Below are 25,524 nucleotides of genomic sequence, written 5' to 3' on the forward strand. Positions count from 1 at the left end.
GGCACTGATCCCGCCTCAGCGTGGCAGGAGCTTTCTTGCTAAAGCATGTCCCTGGAACAGCAAGTATGTGTTTTTATTTAGCCGCTGCTTGCAAACTAATAACTCTTCAACGTCGCAGAGTTAAACGACAATAATTTTTCCCTGTATGTGACCGATTAAACGACCTCAGCCGGCGGCCGGCACGCGCAACTCGCTATGAGGCGCTCGACCCGCCCGCAACAAAGATGGCGGGGAGCGCCTTGTTCCGCTGGTGAGCCGGCCCGTACCCAACATGTCCGCCGAGGCGCCTCCGGCGCCCAGGCCTCGTTACAGCACTCTTTTTCCCTATGTAGGGCGGCTCGGCGCGGCCTCTCCGGGAAACGCGGCGCTCTAGCTTGCGTGGCTCGGTGGCGGAGGCCGGAAGACCCGCCTCTTCCCCGGTGCGTTCCCTATGGCCGCCGTGCGCCGCCTCCAATGGCAGGCCTGGCCCTGCCCAGCCCTGATCAGCTGATGGTGGCAATGTCTGTTGACAGGAGCCGCCTCGGCCGCGGGACTGGGTGTAAGGGCTGGCGCCGGGGGGCGGGGGCGCCGGGCCGGAGGGGGGCGGGCGGAGGCGGCCGGGGGGGTGCGGGGGCGGCGGCGGCGGGCTGGCCGCCCTCCTCCGCCGCCGGGGAGAGAAGTGAGGGGAGGGAGGGGGCAAGGCCGCCCCAGCCCGCTCCCCCTCTGGCAGGGAGCGGCCCGTGGGGTGGGGGCGAGGAGAAGCGGGTGGGCTGGCAGCGGGGTGCCGAGTGGCCTAGGGGGAGGGCTCTGCGACTCCACACAAAAGGAAGCGGGCAGGGCAGAGGCCGGGGGAGCCCCAGGGGAGTAGGGGGCTACGGCGCGCAGGGCCCGGCCCCCGTGAGGGGGAGGGGGCTGCCGGCTCCGAGCGGGCCCTCTCCCCGCCGGGTGCTGTGTGATGGGGTTTGGGTTCGCTTTGTTTTTGTCAGATGTGAATCCAAATGGAGCACTCGGAAGGAGGCGAGCAGAGCCAGCAGCAGCAGCAGCCCTGGGGGAAGCTGATCCGGCTGGGTGCTGATGAGGCAGAGCCGCACGTCTTGCTGCTGAAAAGAGAATGGACAATTGGTCGGAAGAAAGGTGGGACAGGGACACGCTGCGCTGGCGCAGGGCGGTGGCCGGGGGACAGCAGCGATTCCCCCCTCCAGGCCTTTAAAATTGGATGTTGGACTGGAACTAGTTGGGTTTGGTGCTTTCAGCTGCTGGAGTCGCTTGCCAGGCCATCCCTTATTCCTAATTTACCTCTTGGCTCTGTGTTCTGTGATGACAAAGTTTTACACTGACGTTTTCTTTTTTACCAACTTGTGATACATGCACGTTTAAAAGTGAATATGCCTTTCAGGTTGTCTGTAAGAGTTTGTACAAACAAGAAAAAACGATTGTTGATTTAGAAGAGTTTCTGTGTATCAGTCCTGTTTACATTCTCATTTTGTTTCTGTGGTTAAAATAAATTGGAACTGCAATGCAAAATGCTTGTACTTCACAGAAAAGAAAACGCCCACATAGAGCCCTTAATTCTTCTGGCCGCATAAAGATTGCCAGCAAGTACTGAAAGTTGCTCTGAGAGTGAATTTGAAAGTGTTATTCCCAGAGTCTAGGGCTTTTACTACTTGCCTTTATTTTAAAAGTTTTCATGCTTACTATTTAAAATAATCATTGCAATATTTTAATTTTTTTACTTTGCCCTGACACCACTCATTTTTAGTTTCCTGTTCATCAGTTCAAGCTATTTGACTGACCAGTCACTTTCTGTAAATGGTCAAACCCCAGTTTTATGAGAAATTCAGGTAATGTGTTGTAGGAAAAATGTGTTGCTTGTTTACATTTAGATTGCTTATCATTATCTAAGCTGTAGGTAAATTCTTCAAACTGAGGTCTAATTGAGGATTATCTTGCAGAAAATAGATGAATTTTTGCATGTTCTGTTGCTTCCATAACTGTTTGCTAATGGATTAATAGAATGAGCGGTTACAAGAGTATCAAGCTTTGGGTCATAAGTATTAGTTAGAAAATCGTGAGGAGTTTTAGAAATGCTGATTGACAGCATTTTGTCCTTCCTGCTCCCATGTGAAAGTCTAGCTCCACAGAATAGAATGGAAATGTTGGCATGTTCCTGAATAAAATTTAGCCTACTTACTTTCAGTGGGCTTCCGAGCATGACAAGTTTTGTGGCAACAGTTAACTCTGTAGCTGTTGATTGCTCCTTGAGTAGTAGTAGACTAGTGATAAACTGTTGCCAGCATGGTAGTGGCTACTAGTTTACTTCTGGATAAGTTGCTTGCAGACTGAGATAGAGTGCACCCATAGTGTGAATAGGTGGAAGTGAAGCATGTTTGTTAATTATAACTTTTGTGTAAGCAAGTGCTTTGAGTCATTTGCGAGAGAGGTTAGTGGGGAACCTTGAGCGTTCCCTTGAACGTTCAATGTTAAAATGAAGTAAAACCACTAGATTTGCTCAGAGCCCTGGCATCATAGGTAGGAAGGTTTCTGTCATGTCAACACTGTCATTACACTTCTGCATATCCCTAAATCTTAGTCCAGGATTTTTAATCCCCTTTCAGCTTTATTAATGTAATAGTGCTGTCAGCAGAGATGAGGAAAATTCTCCTATGTAAAAACAATCAAAAGAAGAAGACTTAAAGGTAGAACAGTGATACTCTTATTTATTAACCATTGGTTCCTACTACTTTCCCCCAATATACCAGAATCAAGCAGAAGTTAAATCCGATGAAACAATATTACACTGATGTGGAAAAAGAGCTGGATGCTCAGTGGTGTATGCCTCTAGGATTTAGATTGAGCTTCAAGTACGTGTAAATTTATCTCTGTACCACTCTAGAACAAGTCATTGTGATTTGATTTCCATCTGTAAGGTCTAGGATTGCAGGGGGAATAAGGGAACTAAAACATCTTGAAGTGGTTGAAACAAGCTTATATCAGCACAAGGGGCTATCTCACTGCTTGTATTTATGTATCACATACTAGACTGTGTTGCTGCCTGTATACCAGTAGAAGTTTTGAACTATTGCAGATGTACATGAGTCATTTTGTTGTGCATTTATAGCCATGTAGAATGCTGATCTGTCTGTGTAATGTGTATTTTTAAGCACACTGGAAATTTATTTTTTTTTTTTTAGGTTGTGACTTATCTTTCCCTGGCAACAAGTTGGTGTCTGGAGATCACTGTAAAATCATAGTGGATGAAGAATCTGGTCAAGTGTCATTGGAAGATACAAGGTTGGTTCTTCTATGAACTTCTACACTTACCTTTTTTTATAGTCTGTGAAGTAAAATCTTGTGTATTGCTCAAGGCATCAGTGGTAAATCCTCTTTTTTTTTTTTTTTGTTTTGTTTTGTTTCTTACACCCCACCCCCCCCACCCCCCCCCCGCTTTTTCATTTTAGGTTGGGGTGGTGGGTGGCGGTGGCTCTTTCTAAACACTTTTTTTCCTCTACAAAGGATTTCATAGTCTACTGGATGAAAAATGCTGTTGATGTAGTAGTTTTGTAGCATATTTCTTTAGACTTGTGAAAAAAGTGATGCCAGCATTCTGAAAAACTCTAAGCACAAGTATGCTTCATTTCAGGCACTTATGTAGGGAAGAAAATACCTGCAGTGATGATCTCAAAGCATGGAATAGATGTGGAGTAAAAATCTGTACTTGTTATACATCTTTCTGGTATTCAGAATATCTGTAGCCCATATAGCATAAGTACTGTAGTAGTCTAGCAGTTGTGGTGGGCATATCAGATGGAGATTAGAGCCTATTCATTCTAGTTTAATAATATAAGGTGTTTGCCAGATTTCTACTATTGATACTTCAGGTTTTGTTTCTTTTTTTTAAACCATAATAATTATTTTCTGGTGTTTCTGTGTTAAGTTGGGTGTGAGAACTAAAGGTCTTCAACATAGAAAGATAGAAGCACATACTTCACTGGAACTAGTGTTGAAACGCTAAGTAGTGGAACTACTTCTAGTATATGAAGTTTAATTATGTACTACTTCATATACTGAAGGCCAGTGAACTTGCTATACTGGTGAGGCTATTTCCTATAGAACTCTAAGGCTACTGTGGGAATACAGATAGCACTGCAGGGGTTCTGGGTAGTTTCCAATGGATTTTAGTTTGTTTTCTAGTTTCCTTTATAAAATTTGAGATGGGAATTTGAATGCAAGAATATTTCTTAGGAGGAGACTGTAACCTTCTTCAAATTTCCGTCTGCTTAATTTTTGACAGGTTTTTTTTTTTTTTTTGTCTAAGATTACCAAAAGCTTCTGGTTTATTAGATTTCAGGAACTCCATGCATGACATTTTAAAATGCTTCTGTAAACCACATTCTTTTTCTGCCAGGTTATTGCAGTCAGTAGAGAAACAAATAACACTTTTCTGCCAGCTCCCCCCCAATTTCTCATGTCTGGAAAGCATTTTACCCAAAGATGAAGAAGGCACTTCAAAATACATTCATGTATGTACATAAAGAGGAAATTTCATGTTTGAGGTTTTGAAGGTTATCATGCCGAATTCCTATTCCAACATACCAGAAGGCAAATATATTGTTCTGGTAGGGTTAGTATCAAACACCTGCTGAGCTTTTGACAAAAATCCCCCCAAGAATATTTTGGAAAACCTTTGAACTGTCTGAGTGGTGTGCACATTCTAGAGGGGCACTGGCAGAATGTATGAGCTTCAGCTGATGTTTTTCTTTCAGCAGAATTTTGGCACCTCTGTTGCTTTTCTGTCTCTTCATCAGTTAGTAGGTATGTTGATATTAAAAGGAGTCTTTTTTGAGGGTGAGGAACTTCAGGTATTTACATGAGCTTTGAATTTCTTTTTATTTCCTCAAGTAAAATAGAACATACAGAATTATTCAGGTTGGAAGAGACCTCAGGAGGTCACTTTGTTCAAACTCTGTGAAAGACTGACCACCAGCGGGTTTGGACTAGGTTGTTCAGGCTTTCCTTAGTCAGGTCTCGAAAACCTCCAAGGACAGAGATTCTGTAGGCTATCAGGGCCCTTATTCCAGATCTTAATTATCCTCATGGGGATTTTTTTTTTTTTCCCCTTGCATCCATTTGAATCTTCCTAGTTTCAATATATGAGCTTTGTCATCTCAGTAAAGAACTTATGAGAAAGTTACCAAGATGACAGAGATAAGTACTGGAAGGCTGCTATTGGGTCCCCTGCTGACCAGGCCTCCTTCTCCCAGGCAAAACAAACCCAGTTCCCTTAGCTCATAGGTCTTGTGCTGCAGCCCTCTGGCCATGTCAGTGGCTACCTGCTGGACTTACTTGAGTTTGTTCAGATCTTCTTTGTACTAGGTGATCCAGAACTAGATGTAATATTTTAATGTGGACTAATGAGTTCCCAGTAAACGGGAATCACTTCATATTCAAATAATCACTTCACTTGAGTTTCTGACTACACCCCTGTTAATACAGCCAAGTGTGCTGTAGACCTTAATCACTGCCAGGGCATGCTGCTGGCTTAAGTCTAGGCATAAGTCCAAGGAGTGTGATCTTATACTTAGTCATAAAATCCACCAAGAATCCTCGCTGGTTGGTCTCTAGCCCGTACTCTTGCAGGTGGTTATTCCATCCCAGGTGTAGAACTTGGGGTTTGTCCTTGCTAAATGTCATGACATTGAGGCAGCCCAGGTCTGCCCCTGCCAGCTTGTTGAGAGTGTATTTCCTCTCCACTTCTAGGTTATAGCTAGAGAAAATAACCAGGATAGGTCCTTGGATCAGTCCCTGGGAGGCTTATACTCCCAGAAGCTGTGGAATGGAATGCTGAATGTTAGGGAAAAATACCATGTTCAGCTAGGAAATTGCTTATAATTGTCATTCTCCAATGTTATCCCAAAGTTCAAGATGCTTCAAGTGACAAACCAGGCCATGTTTGCCTACCATGGCAGTCTCAAGAGTGTAGCCGTAAATCTAAGCTTGAGAAACCATCCCTAGTTTCAGTTGCATGTAGCTGGTAGAGTTGGTTTAGACTGATGTCCTGATAATACAAGCTAGAGAAACGGTGAGTGATGCAGAAACATTGCTGCTTTTTTTTTTTTTTTTTTTCCTACCTCCCACCTCCCCCAAGGCAGAAGGTGCAGCCAGCAGAAAACTAGCAAAGCCAAATTAAAGTTCATTTTCTATATGATATATTCATGAAAAGGTGCGGCTTGTTACAGTGGTAGTGTAATAGAAGGGCTGCACCTGTGGACTACTACCAATTAGCTGCTTATACATGTTACGCTTCTATGTATCTCACAAAAAAGATTAAGATTCTTTTAAGTGTTCTGCTTGCCTGTGAGTCAGTATGAAGTGTGGTTACTGTTTGCTGAATCAAGAGGCTCAATGGTTGATACAACTACTTGCAGAAGACTGTTCTTCTGGGTCTTCCAATGTCTGTGCCAAATACCAGATGAACTCCAAAAAATCGTGCAGGCTGAAAGAAAATTTTTGAATGTTTCAGTTGGCAGTACAGATGTCCAGAGTCCCAGAAAAATACTGCAGTGTCAGCTTTTTCTTCTCCGAAGTGGAAAATAGTTTGGAAACATTGCTGTGGTCAAGCTCAGATTTTTCTGGTGAAGAGGAATGCATTGAAGGAGGCAGCTAGTGTGGGACAGCTGAACTGAGTGGACTTTGTTTCTGTATTGTAGCTAAACCAAAGAATATAATCAGATATGTATAGACAGCTAACATTGGGGTTTTTTATTTCCCTGGTAGCATAGTGAGTTCTTGGATTTACTTTTGGGAAGAATTACCATAAATTTTCAGGTGGAAGCAAATGTGTAGATAACTCAAAATTATTGAGTAAATAGAAGTTTGGATGTGACAAAAGCCAAGAGTTAGCAAATAGTACAATAAAATATTCACAGACTTGCCCTTTTTTGGGGTATGTTTCGGCTCAATTTTCCAAACCATGGGCTAGTTGCTTTATACTGCTTGAAAGAAAACAAATTATACAAGCTGACCCAACACAGTGGAGGCAGTAGTTGGCTTGCCCGAAGTAAAAGCAATTGTAAGATTCTCCAATTTTAAAACTAAATTTTAAATGCAACTAAGGTGATTTTTTTAAGACCTCCTCTTGTTGTCTTCTACATAATTTTTTTTAGGGATTCTAAGTAGTAAGTGATGTTTCAGAGCAGGAAATTATTTACACAAGGCTGATACTCATGTGACAGGCAAGCAGATATTCCCTTTCCATGGGTAAATCGGAGGCTGATTTTCAGCTGGTGCTGGTGTCCTTTCTGTTATTAAATTCTCCGGACCCTACCAGTGAAAATTATTTCTGTGAACATTAAAAGAATGGAGGATGATACGGTACAGGAGGGATTCTGTAACTTAATAGCATTCAAAACTCACTTCTGTTTACAGTGTTTTTGGGATAATATGCATTTAAATAGCAGATAACTGTTAAAACTGTTAACCCAGAAGCTTTACCATAAATTACATTCTTTTCCTGGATGGATGCTAGTGATTTCTATAAAGTAACAGACCAGCATTTTTCTAGGAAGTATACCAAAGTATCTTAAAACACATAGATCATTCACTCACTTCAAAAGTAAGTCTGTTCTGAGTGAAATGTAGCTATTCACATCAATTCTGCACAGCAGTTGGGATTGGCAAGTAAAGGTAATATATGATTCATTAATCAAACTGTAGGGTCATCGACCATATTGGAAATGAGTCAAGGCCTGACTTTTTTTTTCTTCCACTCTTCAGAAAAGTGACATTGGGACATTTTGTAACATCGTGTTACAACACAGACAATTTATATCTGATAGCACTGTTTTTCTGCACCACAAAAATTATACAGCCAGTTGGTATCAATTCAATATTAAGTCCTAATGAATGGCCTTCATGTTTGGGATTCTCACTGTACTTTTAACTTACTTTATGGGGACCCTACTTTAATTGGAAGCATCAGAGGAACGTACAAATGTCAGAATTTATCATGTGTGTCTGGTTAAAAAATACCCACAACATTAATCTGTTATGTCACCGTATCTGTTAAATGCCTAACTTTTTTTCCTCTTTGATTATTGGCTTCAGTTTGCTAATGGATTTAAGAAAAGCTTATGGTTTTCTGTGTTAAGTGGTATCAGTTTATTCCTACTTCATTTGGGTCCATGGATGCCAAGTAATTCATCAGTCAGCTCTCACTGAAGTCTGTATAACTGTGCAGAACTGAAAAGATGTGGCTATTTGTAGTCAACTTGACAATTAGGGTCTTGGGTATCTATTTCTGCAGCTTATCTTGTGAGACCAAGCTTGAGTAGTTACTAGATGTGTGATGATTCTGGGTTTTTCCCTTTTTCAAAGAATACCTCACTTGAGTTACTGCCCTTATAGCCATCTTGGAACTTGGCAGTTGGGACAGAACAGCTTCATAAAATGACCATAATATGACTGACCAAAATTGTTTTTTCCTCTGAATTGCTAAATTTTGACATTCTCTTAATGATGTCTCTGTTCTGCTGGTTCTTTTGTGCTTATGTCTTTCAAGTTAGTCATTATCTATATGCCTGAGGTAAAAAGGCAAGCTTTAAATAGTGTTCTTGCTTATAGGAGAAGCTTGAAGATTCTTTAATTGAGCAAATACCAATGTGACCCAAAGATTTTTGTTTGTTTCTTGATGTTTAAGTAGCATTTTTATTTTTTTGTATTTTGTTATTTATGTTGGATTAGTTGATTAAACCATATAGATAGGGAAAGCAGTTGCAGAGGTGAGAGCAAGAACTGATACGTTGATGAAGACTTGCTGTAGTGATTCAAAAGGGCTTGCTTTTCCTTTTGACTTTTTGATGTAATGCTTTTGACTCTGTCCAAAAAGGTCACCAGTATGAAGTTCTAGTTTTCTTTCTCTGTGCATGTTACTAATGACAGGAAATTTTCACAGGCTGCTTTTTATAAGAAAAATTACAAGAAGGAAAGGCGCTTTTTTCTAAAATAACCATCCCTTTCTAGACTCTAGAGACTAGAGAGAAACTGGGCTGTTTGAGGGAAGGCTGTGTTGTGTCCTGGGCACAAGTGGTGGCCTCCGGGAGGTGGCAGCAGAGGTTTGCTGTTACTTCATGCAGCAGCATGCTCTGCTGAGGGGAAAAAGCAGATTTTCATTATATATTTGGTACTAATTGCTGAGATTTTGAATGGCACAAGTCTGAAATGCTAGAATGCTGCAGCCCTGAAAGAGGCTTATTGCAACATAGCTGGACTTATTCAGTACTTGAACAACCTGACTCAGTTACAAAACACTAATAGCTTGTGTATAAAACATCACCCATAGTGAAGGAGATACCTCCATTAATCAGCAATGCTCTGCATTTTCCTCTTCCCCAATTTATTTTCTTCCATGAATCTTGGAGTTTTTATCAATATCAAAATAATTAATTCCAACTCATCTTTTAATTATGTATAACTGGTTTTCCACCTTACTGACTTCTCACTTTTGAGTTACAAACAGTCCAACTAACCTCAGAATTTTAGTTTTTTTACTATTTGAAGCAAGAGGAGAAAAATTAATGCTGCATGTCATCCCTGACTGTACAAGAAAAGTTGCATTGTCGCAGAAAGTCTTAGGAGGTTCCCAGTGTTAATTGCAAAAATGTAACCTTGAACTTTTTGAATAGGACTTCTATTGTCCTTTCCTGTTTTATACTTAAAAGGTGGACATTATCATACAGAAACAATAATCTAAGTGTTCTGAGACACTGGCCAAAGGTCAGGGATCTTTTGTCTATCTGTTTGTCGGCTACCATCTCTTTACCAGTAACTACAAAGGAGAGCTTTGAAGTCCTAGTAGCTCTGTACTTCTGTCTTTGGGAGAAATTTGTTATTTGTTTCTGGACTTTTTTATGAGTCAATAGTTTTTCTTCATCAAAAGTATCTTGTGTTTTCTCTTCCTTCTAATTATGAAAACATTTGTGGTAAGTTATCTTCTCTTTCTCTTTACAGTACTAATGGAACAGTAATTAATAAACTGAAAGTGGTTAAGAAGCAGACATACCCTTTACAGACTGGCGATGTGATCTATGTTGTTTACAGAAAAAATGAGCCAGAGAACAGTGAGTAAATGGTATTTTTAAATGGCATGCTTAGTAACATTTTGAGTTATGAGAGAAAAGAAATATCAGTACAATTAAAACAGAATTACTCAATTTTAAGGCAAATAATTTGCTAATGTTTAAAAATGAGTCTCTCTAGAGGAAGTCATGGATGTGCCACTTTTTACAGGGACAAGTCTGAGCAACTGTCTGAAATTAAAATGTGCCTGGAAGTAATTTTGGAGGAACTAATGCATGGAATGGTAACTAATGACGACCTGATCACATACCCGATGTTTCTTTTAGAAGTCACATTGCTGGGGTAGTTAGTGATACTTCGTGTATCAAATTGAAGCTATTTTTGGCACCAGAAGGAAAGGCTGCAAAAGGGTTTTGCATTGGTGATTTTTTTCTTTTAAAAGACGGAAGAGACAAAATGGAGTGGGAAGATGGGGAAAGCCCTATAGTGAAAGTAGAATTAGTAAACCTGGAATGATATTTGCATGGTCTTAAAGAAGAATCATGCCTCACATGCCTAGAATTCTTTTCAGGAATTCCTTTCAGGGTGATGCAATTGAAATAACATAATCGGGGATTTTTTGGTTTTGTTTTGTTGTTTGGTTTTTTTTTTTTCACATTATTTGTATCCTTTCTTAAAGATTTTTAATAAACCAAGCTACTGTTGAGCAGGAAGTAATGTTCTTTCATGTGTTAACTTGGTAGAAGTCAGGGACAAAGGTCCAGATGTAAGTGCTCAGTTTTTGCAATGGAACAAAATTAATGAATGATCTCATTAATGATCTGTGTCGTCTGTCTTAAAGATGTTCATGAATGATTTGGAAATAACTATTCAGGCGGCAGAATTTTCATTTCATACCATTTCATTCGGTTATACAGGATGATTAAATCCAATGCTGGCCGAAAAAATTTACAGAAAGAATTTAGTTACTCATTATTGCAAAATAACAGATGGAGTTCAACTTTGATAAACGAGGGGGAGAGAGAGAATGGACAAGCTCTTTTTATATATGTATTGTTGTGGCCCAGCTGACTGCTCTGTCCGTTAGCATGCAATTCTTCTAATAAGTGTGAAGTGTTGTAATATTTAAACTCTAGTAGAGAGCACTCACTTCCTGGGAACGACTTTTGATGAAAGAGACATTTGAAATGTTTGTTCTCATTACTGTACTTGATAGCTCTGAAGCGGAACTTTAAGGTGGACAGGCTTTGTATAGTCATAAGCTCCCCTATTATTGTGAAGATAATTGGATGTACTGGGAGATGGGAGAGTGTAGTATTAGGTATGTTTAGAGCATGATATTTATGCTGTCTGATGTAATTGTTGCAAGAAGCAGTGATAAGCTATATTTGTCTGTCTGTATGGCTTGTTTATCTCACAGATCTTTTCTAAGATGATACTATTGCAATCAATGCTACTTGGAAGAATTTGCGAATGTTCTGGGTACTTTGTAATGAACTGAATCGCTGATTTCTATTTGGGTTAACAAGTATCTGAACTGCCAAGCCTCCAGTTTTGCTTTTTCAGCTTCTCCATCTTCAAAGATAAGAGTTTAGATTGGGCATGCTTACTTGGCTATTCTGAGTAGTTCCAAAGGAGACAGTACTCTAACTTTTGATCAGAAAAAGGGTTGCTACGAACGAAGAGAGTCTTACTTGCTTCTAGGTGACTGGAGCTGAGAAGAAGTAGCATTAGAGGAATCTTTGGAACAGCATTAGGTTGAAGTAAGACGGAGAGGAAAGGAATATGATCCTGTTGGATTTATTAATAAATACAATTAGTCTCTGGATGAACCTTATGGCATGTCTTAATCTGTATTTTTGAGAGTTCATGTATCTTACAAAGAAATGAAATAAAATTGATTGAAGAAGTTGAGAAGTGAGCTCAGAAATAATAACCTTCTTCGAAGAACTATCATTCAAGTATCAGTAAAAATACAGTTTGTTCTGACACGGAGCAGATTTTAAGTTTAAGAAATTATTAAGCCTCCAGTTCTATGGCTGGCACAAGTTAAACTTCAAACAAAAGCTGCTCTGCCTGGTTTCCTGAGAAGAAAAGATCTTGCTGTGCTGTTCCTAATTGCCTCCTAAATAGGAGTATTAACATTGTACTATAGAGGTGACCCTTCCTTTGCCTCTTCCATTGTCAGATACTTTGGGGAGGCAGCCGCTTGTGAATGGAAGTTGTTTATGTGAGATTAAGCTTAGTGAATTTTTGTTTATGGGTTCTGATCAATATTTTTTTTAAATCTTTTTCAGATGTTGCTTATCTTTATGAATCCTTAAACACAAAACATGATGCAACTCAAGAACCAGTAGGTAAGGAAATAATTCAAGATCCTTGAAGAGGAGCTAAGCTCCAGTGACTAATTTAACCCTCTTGAGAGAGTTTGATTCCTTGGAAATTTGAAGTCGTGATGTGGCGACTGTCACAGTTTTTTCTTTGCTTTTCCCCCTTCCAACTGTAGAAGTTAATGTAGAAAACCAATGCCATGTGACCAAAGATACCTCAAGTACAGGAAGAAGTAATGATGAGACCCAAATTACCTCATCGCCATCAGTTACTCAGTCTTGCTATGAGGAACCACAGCCATCTACTTCTACATCTAACCTCTTTAATGCTTCTTCTACCTCTCTTATTGAGTCTGCATCTGTTCAGCAGGATAATCCTTCTACATCTGGTAAGAATTGTGTCAAGTATTTAGAGTTTGATATCCCATCATCTGTTACTGCAGATGAATTTTAACAGATTTATCTCTTATCCCTGTCTGGGTCTTTAGCATTTGTTTTGTAAAGTTCTAGTGAAAATACCAGGTGGATATGTGCATTTTAACTTTTTCCCTATGAGCAGGCAGGGTAAATCCTGGTGGATGAGTAAGGCAATTGTGAGAATTGCTTATGCTCAGAGGAGCAGAAAATGCACGCAAATCCCAAACTGTTCTATCTTTACAATATGGTTTTGTAGTGGAGCACTGGTTAAAACTTAGCAAATCTATGTGGTGCATATAACAAAGTAAGTAGGTATGAGTGCTTGTGTTTATGCAGTCACTCCAAGAAACTACTCTTAATTGTTGCTGTTACTGCTGCCAGTCACCCATCCCCTTTCCCTTGCTTAGAACTCCAAGGATGAAACACACCACATGCGTCCCTAGTCTAGTATCTTGTATTATGTTGGCAAGTGTAATACCATAATGCTGTGTAAGTCTTAAAATAGAACTGGAACAAGAACGGCTATCTAGAAGATGGCATTTGTCAACAGTTCATTGGGACTTTAAACATGCTCCTATGAAAACAAAGTTTTGCCTTCTGCTGTGATTCTGACCTGTTACATATGATCAGTATTGCATAAATCCTCTGCCTGACATCTTTGTCAGGAAGACCTGGTATGGATAATAGCCTTATGAATAAATACTCTACAACTGAAAGAGGAATGGGAATTTTAAGTAGGGTTACACAACTAATAACTTGTTTTCTCCCAGGTCTTCCAATTAGATTAGCTTAGAATGCATTTAGTATATTTATGCAGACATTGCTTTTTTGCTCCGCTTTTTCCTGTTCAGATGTTTGGATTGTTGTGTGTGCATCATCAGTGTTTGAGTACCTTCTTGTTTTCACATGTCCCATATCTGTATGCAGTTACGTTCACGTTTCTGTTTTTATTTTGCAGGATCACAATCCTCAGTTTTCCCTCCTGTGCCTGCTTTCCCAGTCTTAGAATCTGTGTGTCTAAGAGCACTGCATGATGAACATGAAAAGCTGGATACAAATACTGAAACTTCCGCAATCCCTTCAGAAATCACCGACAGAGAAAAAGCAGAATCAGATTCTCAGACAACAGGGGAGGAGGAAGGTTTGGAACCTGCTAAGAAGAAACTAAAAGGAGGCTAGTATACTACAGTATTGTGCAATCTTCCCTGCACGCTTTTATTTCAATGTTATTGTTGAAAGTTAGTTTAAAAACTTTATTAGAAACTTAAAGCTATGTCTGTTTTTCATAGAAACTCAGTGAGATTAACAGAAACTTAAGGATCTGTGCTTTTTTTATTTATTAATGTGAAATAAATCCAAAATGCACACACGTCAAACCTAGAAGGTCTCAAAAGGTTATGTTAGTAGGGGATAAGTAACTTTTCCTCCTCACAATGTTATTTTATGTTTGTTAAATAAGAAAAGTGACACTTCCCTCTCATTCTGCCACACCCTCTCCCCCAAGTTGCGTCACGTCAGCTGTCATCAGTTCTTCTTCAGTTTTCTCCTATTGACTTGATTTCTGGTCCAGTAGAAATAATGTCTCCAGTAGCAGAAGCTGTCACATGTAAAACAAGAACCTTCAGTGGGATCATTGCCAGTGAACAGTGAATCAGTGTATATATTTCTGGTCTTTTTTTAACACTTAAATAAAACCAAATTTTAAAAAGCTTCAAAAACGACATACTGTGGAATCTTCTGTCTTTGTAGATGAAGATGCTTGTCCAAATCTTTCACCAGCAGCTCCAAGTGAATGTGTAATTAAAATTGGATCTGAAGATGCAAAAACATCAAATGTGAAACCGGATAAGATGGAAGAAACATTAACTTGCATTATCTGCCAAGAACTGCTGCATGACTGCGTAAGGTATGTATGATTGACAAAAGCTCTAATCGTGGTAATAATATAAGAAGTTCAGCGACAACTGTTTCAGAAGGCCAGGATATTTAGGGTTTTCACAAGCCCTTTTGAGTCCCCTTCCACCCCACCCCCCAAAACTATGTAGTCATATCAATGCTAAAGAGTTTGAGTGTTATGATTGTATCTGAAAAATGAAAGATTTGTGTTTTGACTCCATTTCTTTCATTGTTTTCACGTTTGTATTTTCCAGCTTGCAGCCTTGTATGCATACTTTTTGTGCTGCCTGCTACTCGGGATGGATGGAAAGATCTTCTCTGTGTCCAACTTGTCGTTGTCCGGTAGAACGTATTTGTAAAAATCACATATTGAACAACTTGGTTGAAGCTTATCTGATTCAGCATCCAGGCAAGTTGAACAGTGTGTGTAACAGAATCTGATGTATTTCACACAAGCTGCATAATTGATATATGCACAAATTGTTGTCTATTAAATTCCTGTTTTCTCTGACATGGCTGTAAGAAAATAAATGCATTTAATAAGACAGCATATCTTGTAATGTTTCAAATACCAAGGGTGATTTAATGCTATAACTGAGTATGCTAAGAATTCTTAATTTTATTTTGCTACTTAATCATGAGAAGGATATCAGCTTTATCAAATAGGTCACACTGACTGATTAGGCCATCTAAATTCAAATACTTTTGAAAAATATACTTGAATATGGATTTAATTAACTTTGATCATGGCCTCTTGAAAACAGAACCTAAGTTGCCTGATACTACACTTCCATTAACAGAGAGGGGAATTTAACTAAGATCTTCTAGAACTCTTACCCGAAAATAAGTTTTATGGAAACGAAAACACAATAATCATAACTGTGTTAATAAAGTAGGGTGGAGATAAGGGATATGAGGTGTTCTTTTGTCTTGAAATTTCAAATGTGGTTCTCATGCCAGATAAATGTCGTAATGAAGATGATGTACGTAGCATGGATGCTAGAAACAAAATTACTCAAGACATGTTGCAGCCCAAGGTGCGGAGATCTTTTTCAGATGAGGAAGGAAGTTCTGAAGATTTATTGGAATTGTCAGATGTAGATAGTGAATCTTCAGATATCAGGTATGTCTATTTAAGTTGTACACTGAATTAGATTTACTTATGTTTGAATGCACAAACTGACAAACTGAGCTAGTTTCAGAAACACTGTTACTGCTGATAGTGTTCCCATGATCATTGCCAGAATTATTCTTATTTTTGTCTTCAGGTAAGCTTATCCTTAAAGTAATTATCTTGGCAATTCTGCTGGTGATCCTACTGAACCTTGAGCAGTCAACAAAAAATAATTGAAATCAGGAGTTCCTAGAAGTCCAGCAAGATTCACTTTATGACCAACAGTTCTATGCTGAGTTGTGCAACAGCTTCATGTGAGATATGTGGAATTATCTTTTCAAATTACAAGTTGGCTGTTGCTTTAGAGAAAACAGGGTCCTGGCTAAGATCTTGTCAGGAGATAAACAGTCCATGACCCTATGAGCTGTGATGATTGTGCTTGCTTATGTGTCTGGAATGCTGCTTTCACCAGGTTTATGGTACTGAAGCAGCTGATGCTTGGCTTAGGGATTCCCAGGCACCGAAATATCTCATCTTTATTTCCAGCAGCAAATGTTTTTTTTACTGTACGTCTAGAGGGAAACAGAAGAACTCTTTGTGTAGATAATTATTCCAGCTTTGTTCCTCTTTCTTGTTCCTCTTTCTTTGTTCCTCTTTCTTCCAGTCACGCTGCACTTTCTTTCTTTTTTTTTTCCCCAACTACTTGGGGAATACTATGAGTTACGAAGTTTTTATCTTAAAACTCCAGCAGTCCTCAAAACTGTGGGGTACTGAGTTATGTAAACTTCCATATGTTACTGGATGAAGAATTTCCAAACTTAAAGTTTGAAAGTATGACCAACCCTGTCTAGCACAGGGATATGAGTTATATTTGCATCTGTTGGGTGTGATTTCGTATGACCTTATTTTACTCTTTCAGTCAACCATATATAGTATGCAGGCAGTGCCCAGGGTATCGAAGACACTCTGTTCCAACTCTGCCTGGCACAGGCCAAGAGACAGAAGCAGGAGGAATGCAAGCACTGGGAGATGCGCCATCTACATCTGCCAACTTCCCTGCAGGTCAGTGTCATGAAGTCTTCTCAGTAGTGTGATACCAAAATACTATAACTAATACACCCGTTATGAATTAAGCAAGCTTACTCTCATAGTACTGCAAGAGTAACACCACTTCACATAGGTGCTTTGCAGGTAACATGAGATTTGACCATGTTTTTTCTGTAGTTTTCCAAAACAGACTGCTAATGCTTGTTAGTTCTTAAGCTGTTCTACATATTGAAATATTTTACACGTGTACATAGTTTAGAAGTCCAAATGCCATTTTTCTGTGCTCTCTTGATCTTTATAAAAACAATACTGCTTGCTTGTTACTTTCAGATTTTTATGTTGCTAATATTTGCTACGATTCCTTGCCCAGATTGCAATTGTGTACATTGTTCAGTCTACCTTTTTTTTTCTTTTTTTTTTTTCCTCCTGTTTGTAACTCATCTAGCTGTCCAGGAATATGTATGTCCTGCTCAAGGAAGTCATGTAATATGCACCTGCTGCTTTCAACCAATGCCTGACCGAAGAGCAGAGCGTGAACAGAATCCTCATGTTGCTCCTCAGCAATGTGCGTACATTTTTTTTTTTTTCCTCAATCTTGGTTTCAGAAATAAGTCTCTCTTTATTTTATATTAAACTTAAGTTTAGTTTGAAATTTCTTTATTTCAATGTTCTTATCTGGACTCTTGTAGTGACAGCATGAAAGATTCTTCCTTTACAAAATTTATTATTTTTCTAGAGAATATATTTTAAATGAGAAAATTGTACTTTTTTTTAACCAAGTTTATAAGGGCTGTATTGCTACTGATTTATACGGAAAATAACTGTTGACTTTCATTGTATGCAGGTCCTTACAGGGATTTTCTTTGTTATTTTACAGGTACAGTTTGTCTGCAACCCTTCTGTCACTTATACTGGGGCTGCACTCGGATGGCATGTTTTGGCTGTTTGGCACCATTCTGTGGTATTGTGGAATAATCTATTTCTTATGAGCCTGTTCACTTTGCAATAATGTCTGTCTGTCTTGAACTTTAGGTAATTTAGAGAAATATAATAATAGTTTGTAGCACAGTTGTGCAGAAGGAAACAAAGGATATGTCCTCACATCACAAACATTAAAAATTCTTGAGTGGTATGTGTCTTAACTCTGAGAGGAGTTAAAAACTTGTCTTCATACCATATTGGGCCTGAAAACTAAGCTTGTTGAGCACAATGTTCTCCCTTACAAAAAGAATTACGGTGTATTTCAGCCTAGTTGTATAAATCAGTGCAAGAGCACTGAACATCTGATGTTAACTGATTGGAAAAGGACGTTACTCTCTTAAACACGCAGACTTCTGAATCTCAGATTTCAGAACCTTTCAGAAGGTTTTAGATACATCTTTTTAATAAATTAGAACAGTTGAAATTACTTGCTGCAGTTTGCAGATAATCGAACATACTTTAATAGCACTGTTAATTTGTGCAGCTTAGTAGTAGTGTTTGTGGACTAAAGGTGAAATTGTAAAATCTCAGTATCTTGCCTTGGATTGCCATGGGAACCTACATATCACATGATTTAGTATATGTTGAATGCAGTCATTTACTTGGTGCTCACGCAAGTTTGTGCGCATTATTTCAGGAAACAGAAGAACCTTCAAAAACGTGCTAGGGGCATGGGGCTGGGGAAAGAAATAGTAACTTTTCTTCTTGTTCTGATTAGAAATAAATCTTGGTGATAAGTGTTTAGATGGAGTCCTAAATAACAACCACTACGAGTCAGATATCCTCAAGGTATGTTTAAAAGTCATTATGTATGATGTGTAATAATAAATGTACAAATTTTAAGATGTACTCACTCATGAAATGGTAGTGATGTGCTGCCTAACAGTTACAGTGGCAGCATTATGAAACTTGCAGCACCTGATTCTAAACGGCAAATTTAATGAGCCCCAGATGTTCAGCTGGACCAAAGTTACAGTTACTGTGTCTAGATTGGGAGTATTTTGGGGGGGTAACTTAACTCTTTCAGTCTCTGGGCATCATATTCTAGAGGTGCATTCCATTTAGTATTGGCTATTCCCATACCACGCAAGTTAACAACAACAACAACCACTTTCACGCAATCCCAACGTTTAACATGTATGTCTGATAGGTGCCAAGAAGGCCTAAATTCTAGAAATAACTTCTGAATTTCAGTTTAAACAACTGATAGACACAGTATAGAATTCAGATATGTTTGGTTCTTAAATCATAAAGGAATTATACTAGTATAAAGTATTTGTTAGGGAAGCCAGTTTCTACAATCTAAAGTGTAACATTCAAAATATTAATTAAGAGAAAAATAATTCACTAGAAAAATATTAGGAAAACACAGCTTGTTAAATATTTGTTCTTAGACAAGTTAAATTTCATGCTAAGTTGTATGGAGAATATTTTTCCCCATACCATAACTGGGTTATCTATATTAGGTAAACTGGGTGAAATCTTGATTTAAGGTAAATGAGAGTGTGAAAAGAATCGATTTGCATTCTTTAGGCAAAAGCGGGGATCTTCTGAAAAAAAGATACTGAGTGGAAGGTTTTATTGGTGATCTGAAAGTATCATGCTAATTAAGTTAAATATATTTTAGTTTTTACTTATAATCATCATCATCCCATTTTTAAAACCTAGTTAGATCTAAATTTGGAAATATTTGAGAGTAAATGGCTTGGTTACTCTGTAATGATGGACGTATTTCTAGATTAAACTCTGAAATTTGTCTTTTCAGGATTACCTGGCATCCAGGGGTTTGACGTGGAAAAATATGTTAAACGAAAGTCTTTTAGCTCTTCAAAGAGGAGTTTTTATGTTGTCAGGTATGTGATATGTATGTTCATGTATAACTCTTTATATATGACTCAGTAATTTTATCAAGAGGTTTGAAGTTTTGTGTACATAACCAGTACTATCATGACATTTTTGTTAAATCTGATTTCTCAAGCCCTATAATGTTATTATATATTGACATTATGTACAAACTGGTTTTCTCCCCAGATTACAGAGTTACTGGGAACACAGTGCTTTGCTACTGTTGTGGCCTTCGCAGCTTTCGAGAACTTGCCTACCAGTACAGGCAGAATATTCCTGTTGCTGAATTGCCAGGTGGGAATTGCTTCGCCCAGTAAAGGGGAAAAGATATTTAATGTTACAGTCAGTTTTATCCTTGATTTTTTTAGCACCTTCGTGCAGCCCAGTACAAATCTCTTTGCAAGATATAATATGCCAATTGCTTTACTTCTTGAAAAGAGGAATTCAGTAAAATCCAGAGTTAAGTCAACAGGAACTTGCTGTAATTTAATTTATTTTCCCATTTAAATACATAAAATTATGCACCTTCTGAACAATTTCACTTTTTACCAGCTCTTACCTAGAAAGAAGAATGTTTTCATAAATTAATTGTAAATCTGTTTGCATTTACAGGTTTAATATAAAATAACATGCAAGCAACTGTGCCTCCTTCAGTCCTAAATCTGTCGGGAACAGAAGCGCTTCCAACAGTGTACTTTCAAATGTGGCTTTTGTCCCTCTAGTTCCTGTTGTTAGCAACAGCTTCCCTATCTTTAACTGTTGAGAACGCTGCTGCTGCTGTGCATAAAGAGAGACCATCTGTCTACCTTGTTTCTCCTTAGTATTGGTTTTCATTTTAGTGTAACATTGCCTGCTGGGCAGCTGAGTTATAATGCATGTATAAGTGGGGGGAAACCAACAAACTCTATGCAAATTAATCCATTTTTCTTTCGTATGGAAACATATCTAGACATATACCCACTGTCTTAAACTGTAAAGTCCAGCTTTATTAAACTAAATGGTAAAATTTCACTTGATAGCACTGAGAACCAAATCCTTTCATCATAAGTTTATGTTAGCCTGATATTCAGAATTAATTTTTTGTCCTTCATTGTTTGCTTTGTTTCTAGAAAGGTAAACCAATATATTTTACAGTCATTTCTTGCCAGTCGTGTTTTGTTGCTCTGCAAAGCCTGCTTTGATGAGTAACTGCCGTTAGCAGTGACTTAATCTACACCACCCTATTTAATGACTTCTGTAATAAACATAGTATTTAATTTCCTCTTTTTCTAGTGACTGTCACATCACGTCCTGATTGCTACTGGGGGCGCAACTGTCGAACTCAGGTCAAAGCACATCATGCCATGTAAGTTAAACAATTTAGAAAGTGGTTTTCGGTTTTGTTTCTTTAAAAAAACAAACAAAACCCAACAAAGATAAAACCACCAAAAAAAGCCCAACCTTTGAAAGTGCCAGAAATTGCATGAGTAACACTGTTGCAGCATAGGCAACATTGGGTGAGTTTTGGGGTGTTTTTGTTACTTTTGGTTTTAATGCAACTTTGAAATGAGCCCTTTGTGCTTATCAGAAGGGCACCACTAGCACTTACAAATTGACGCAACCCACTGCTGACACTTCTTGAGTCTCGTTTTCCACCCCCAACTCCCCCTTCATTCCTGTTCTTCTCCCACTGAAGCAGCTTCTCATTTGCTTGTGTCTGGGTGCTGCTGAACGCTGTATATACAATAATTAGCCCTGTGTGATTTCCACTTGAAACTGCAACAGACTTTTCTAGTGAAGTGCAACATACTTTGAAGGGATAAATTGGTGGGAACAGTTCACAACAAGAGAAGCAAGAGAAGTTTGGAACGTGTAACATTAGAAACCTGCTGTGGCTTAGCAGTTCCTCATGTTTTGGAGGATTTTCTAGGCCTTATTTATACCTCTGACCCAAGCAATCTGGCGTATGGTGAAAATCAAATACTGAGTCTGAAAAGAGATTAACCCTCTACTTTACAAGTGTTCTGATACATCTATGGGACATGGACTCCTGGTATCTGGTCATTCATGAGAAATGTCCATCCAAAATAAATCAAGGTTCTTGATTAAAAAAAAAAAATCACCCCACTGATACCCAATGCAATTTCATTCTTATGAAAAGATGCATGTGTGGTAAGACAAATGCTAAAGACTTGTAAGACAAATGCTAAAGACTTGTAAGACAAATGCTAAAGACTTGTAAGACAAATGCTAAAGACTTGTAAGACAAATGCTAAAGACTTGTAAGACAAATGCTAAAGACTTGTAAGACAAAACAAAAATTATCTACCTAAGAGCTAACTGATTCCAGGGAGCTTATAAAAATGCTTCTTGCTTTAAGAGCAATTCTCTAAATTCTCAGTGCAATTTAAGATGGAGGAGCTGTTACACCTTATTGAGAAATGGCTTTAATGAATAGTAGGTTCTGCAGTAACTTTCTAATGCTGCAATGAACATACACACTTAGCATAAATTCCTTTAATATTTCAGGTACTATGGGTTGAAAATAACCAGTCTGTACAGCTCAGGCAGGCAGATTGTAAAAAAGACTTGTAAAATATTCATGCTCAGTCTCTTTGGAAGTTGTTTTGTAAAATTTGTAAAATAATTCGGGATTTAAGTTGGAGATGTAAGTCAAAGTACCACTGCTGTCTGTAACTTCACATTACAGGACTGTCTATGTTTCCAGGGGAGATTTTGTTTTGCAATGTTAAAGAGTTAATTCAGTATCAAAGTACCGAACAGTTGTCTTTGTTCATATTGTGGTGGATAATTCCATCTAGAGCAGAAATGACTCGGGGGGGGTGGGGGTGGGGGTGTCCTTTTTGTCGTCTGCATTTTTCTTTTTTTTTCTCTTTTCTTTTTTCTTTCAAGCATTAGCTCTTCCTAGAACATTACTGGCTGCTGGTGTAGTTCCTAAAATTCATAAAAGCAAACAATTCTGTCATACCACTCCTAAAATGTCTTATTACCTTTTTTTTTTATTATTGAGCTAAATTGTTTTGCTAAGTAGTTTGGTTATGTAAGCAAGGTTTCTTTCTAATCTTTGTTCTAATTCAGCAAGAGGGAGAAAATTTATGGTCTCACATCATCTCTTCCACATGTATATGTACGTACACACTCAATACCCCAACTCCTGTTTCAGTTACGTATTGAGGGATGCATAACACAAGTAAGAGAAAAAACAAATAATGAATAATGAGATGTTTCTGAGAACTGGAAGGAGGTGCCTCCTACATAATTGTGTTGACTATTTAACTCGTGAAGACAGGCTTGCCTTTCCCATAAAACCTAAATATACAGAATGAGGAAAAATTCTTTTTCTTTCCAGAAGAAGATTCTAAGCCAGTAAAAGAACATGTTTATGTTGAAATGTATTATTAGCCTGGTTAATTCTAATTTCTGATGACTTATGTACTGCTGTCTTCTAAAAATTACTAATGTCTCACAGGGCAAAATTAGTTCACTGATTCCTGTTTTAATTGCCTTCTGGGTTTGAAGTATGCAGAATTACAGAGAATTGCTTTTAATAACAGGTTTTCTGTGTGCATAATAAAACTGACAAGGGTTAGGCAGGAGAGATGTTGAAAATCCTGCTACAGATAACATGGTAGTAGAGTATGATCTAAACAGGTTCTGAAAAACAGAGATGCTGGTGTGTTAATACTGTGCTTTAGACTGTTTAACATTTAAAATACTGTGTGAAAGGTGCTGACTTTTTTTTTTGTTGTTGTTGACTGACTTCTGGGAACTTTGTTACATTTTAATACTTTTTGGTTTTTTTATTTCAGGAAATTCAATCACATTTGTGAACAAACACGATTCAAGAACTGAATACTTGTAGTCTGTAGAGAGGGGACAAAAACCTGTTACACTGCTTGTACAGTTTAAGGTTTCAGGGGATCTTCTCTGTTCCCCATAGCAGGGAGTCAGTAACTTTTGCATCAGGTAATCTGGTGTGAACTTTTTAATTTGTAGAATTTTACAGCTGTACATGAATAAGGTAGATTATTACTTTTTTTTCAAAGAAAGTCCAGCAAGCATTGCATTCCGTTCTCATGACTACAGTGTCCCTGTATCACTTCAGTGAAGAACACAAACGGGAATCACACACACAAAAACCAGCCATATCTTGGGAAGACCTAAGAATAAGGAGTGTATTTGCACTACTTGTGAAGAAACTAAGAAAAATCCTTAGACTTAAAATAGAAATGTTTTGTAAAAGTATCTGATGGATATTTCAAGAGCCATTAATATTTAAGAAGGAAATTGTCAGTGTATATTTGTAACTGCATTTTGCGGTAGTCTGATATTTTGTCGCTACCCATTGCATTTGGGCTAGAAACCACATTAATATTCACTTTAAAAAAAATATCCGTCCATTAAACAGCTGTTTCAACTTAAAGTTTCTTCCATATGTGCCGTGTTATAGTGGAAGTAGTTACAGTTTCTTTTCTTAGTTTAGTTGTGTTGATGTTTTCATTCACATTAAATTACAAAAATAATTGCACAAAAATTTGAAAATCAAATTCAAAGTTGGGGTAGTACTTGAAGCAGAAGAGACTTCTGCTAATATTACTTCTGTAGTGTTTTATATCAGGAGACCAAACAGTGCTTTTGAGATAGAGCAGCCAGTAGGACACACTGGTTCATTTTTTGTATTTCTTTCTTGGTTCGATACCATATGCTAAATATGTACCTCTGCCATGCAGCTGTTCTCTAGCATGCATACACTGGTGAAAATGTAGAAAAAGCTATAATTTAAAACAGAATATAGCAGCTTTACTGGAAGGAACAATCTTACAGAAAATAATTCAGTTTGGACAAATTGTAGCAATATGGAGGCATTTCTGAGTAGGAATAGGGATGATGAAGGGGAACATTGGTGTCACTGACATAAACGTAGATTTTATTTTCATGCCTTCTGCAGAGCTCCTTCAGAAAATGCCCCAAGCATCATTCACAAAAAAGAAAAAATGCCAACACGACCACCCACTCACACAAATTGATCTGATCTGATCTGTTTCTTCATAATCTGGTAGCTAATGTTGGCAAACCTCAACTGGGACCAATTTTTCTTTTTCATCATAGCTAGAAGAGCAAGACAGAATGAGAAGAAAGCATACCAAGTTACCTCTGTAGATACCATGTTTTTAAGTATGCCTTATTTTGTGAGGAGGATTTATACTTTGATGTTAGAAAGTGTGCACACAATATCTTGTGATATAATGGAGCACAAATGATGCAGCACATCGTGTCTACTGGTGTCAGTGAATTAAACAACTATTTCCAGTAATGCACATCTTAATATGAATGCTAATTAGAATGATGTATTTCTGTTTAGATTTTTATTTTTTAAAATAGCTGTCGCAAGGATGGGTCTGTTGACCATGCCCGTATGCTATTAAAAATACACTTTGGTGTGGACTTCTCTTCTTAATCTCTGGGCATTTTCTCCTGTGAGTAGGATTGAAATTGGATCTGGAATAATACTTGAAACTTCTTTTAACAACAACAGTGTGTTTCTGTCTTTTAGTATTATTAACAATGTTCTGTTGCTTCTGTATTTGTATTTTATGTTTTGGTTTATTTTTTTTTTAATGGTTATTGTATCTTCTCAGGACAACCATTCCCAGTTGTTTTTGATCTCATTTTCATCTCTGGCTGTGCATGTAGCAAATTGAGTGCAGTTGTGGAGATCAAGCCTTTGCACATTATATGCAGAAATGTGCTTTGCATTCTCATTCACCACTTCCCACACCCCAGATGGGCTTTCACCATAAACTTGTCACTGTGCTAGTGTTCAAGCCTCTTCTGCTGAAT

The 25,524-nt window shown here is 38.2% G+C and overlaps 1 protein-coding gene across 2 annotated transcripts; it reads left to right on the top strand.

Moving 5' to 3' along the window:
* The first annotated feature begins 421 nt into the window (after nucleotides 1–421).
* Nucleotides 422–25,128, top strand: CHFR (checkpoint with forkhead and ring finger domains). 2 transcript variants are annotated; one of them, XM_055703807.1, is made up of 18 exons: nucleotides 422–538; nucleotides 966–1,113; nucleotides 3,171–3,270; nucleotides 9,985–10,094; nucleotides 12,351–12,410; nucleotides 12,560–12,772; nucleotides 13,759–13,974; nucleotides 14,550–14,706; nucleotides 14,951–15,105; nucleotides 15,657–15,819; nucleotides 16,730–16,872; nucleotides 17,303–17,422; nucleotides 17,735–17,818; nucleotides 18,557–18,627; nucleotides 19,604–19,691; nucleotides 19,870–19,977; nucleotides 20,956–21,028; nucleotides 23,493–25,128. In XM_055703807.1, the coding sequence occupies exons 2-18, from the start codon at nucleotides 978–980 to the stop codon at nucleotides 23,533–23,535; spliced, it is 2,040 nt and encodes a 679-aa protein (XP_055559782.1). In that variant the 5' UTR covers nucleotides 422–538; nucleotides 966–977; the 3' UTR covers nucleotides 23,536–25,128. The 2 variants fall into 2 exon arrangements, with proteins under 2 accessions (XP_055559782.1, XP_055559792.1); XM_055703817.1 differs by lacking the exons at nucleotides 422–538; nucleotides 9,985–10,094 and having other exon boundaries at nucleotides 975–1,113.
* The last annotated feature ends 396 nt before the right edge of the window (nucleotides 25,129–25,524 follow it).

The sequence above is a fragment of the Falco cherrug genome, chromosome 1, assembly GCF_023634085.1.
Source record: "Falco cherrug isolate bFalChe1 chromosome 1, bFalChe1.pri, whole genome shotgun sequence".
Lineage (NCBI taxonomy): Eukaryota > Metazoa > Chordata > Aves > Falconiformes > Falconidae > Falco > Falco cherrug.

Coding starts and splice junctions, on each gene's coding strand:
- CHFR (XM_055703807.1), top strand. CDS start 978: ATGGAGCACTCGGAAGGAGGCGAGCAGAGCCAGCAGCAGCAGCAGCCC. Junction 1,114..3,170: donor GACAATTGGTCGGAAGAAAG/GTGGGACAGGGA, acceptor TTTTTTTTTTAG/GTTGTGACTTATCTTTCCCT. Junction 21,029..23,492: donor GTCAAAGCACATCATGCCAT/GTAAGTTAAACA, acceptor TTTTTATTTCAG/GAAATTCAATCACATTTGTG.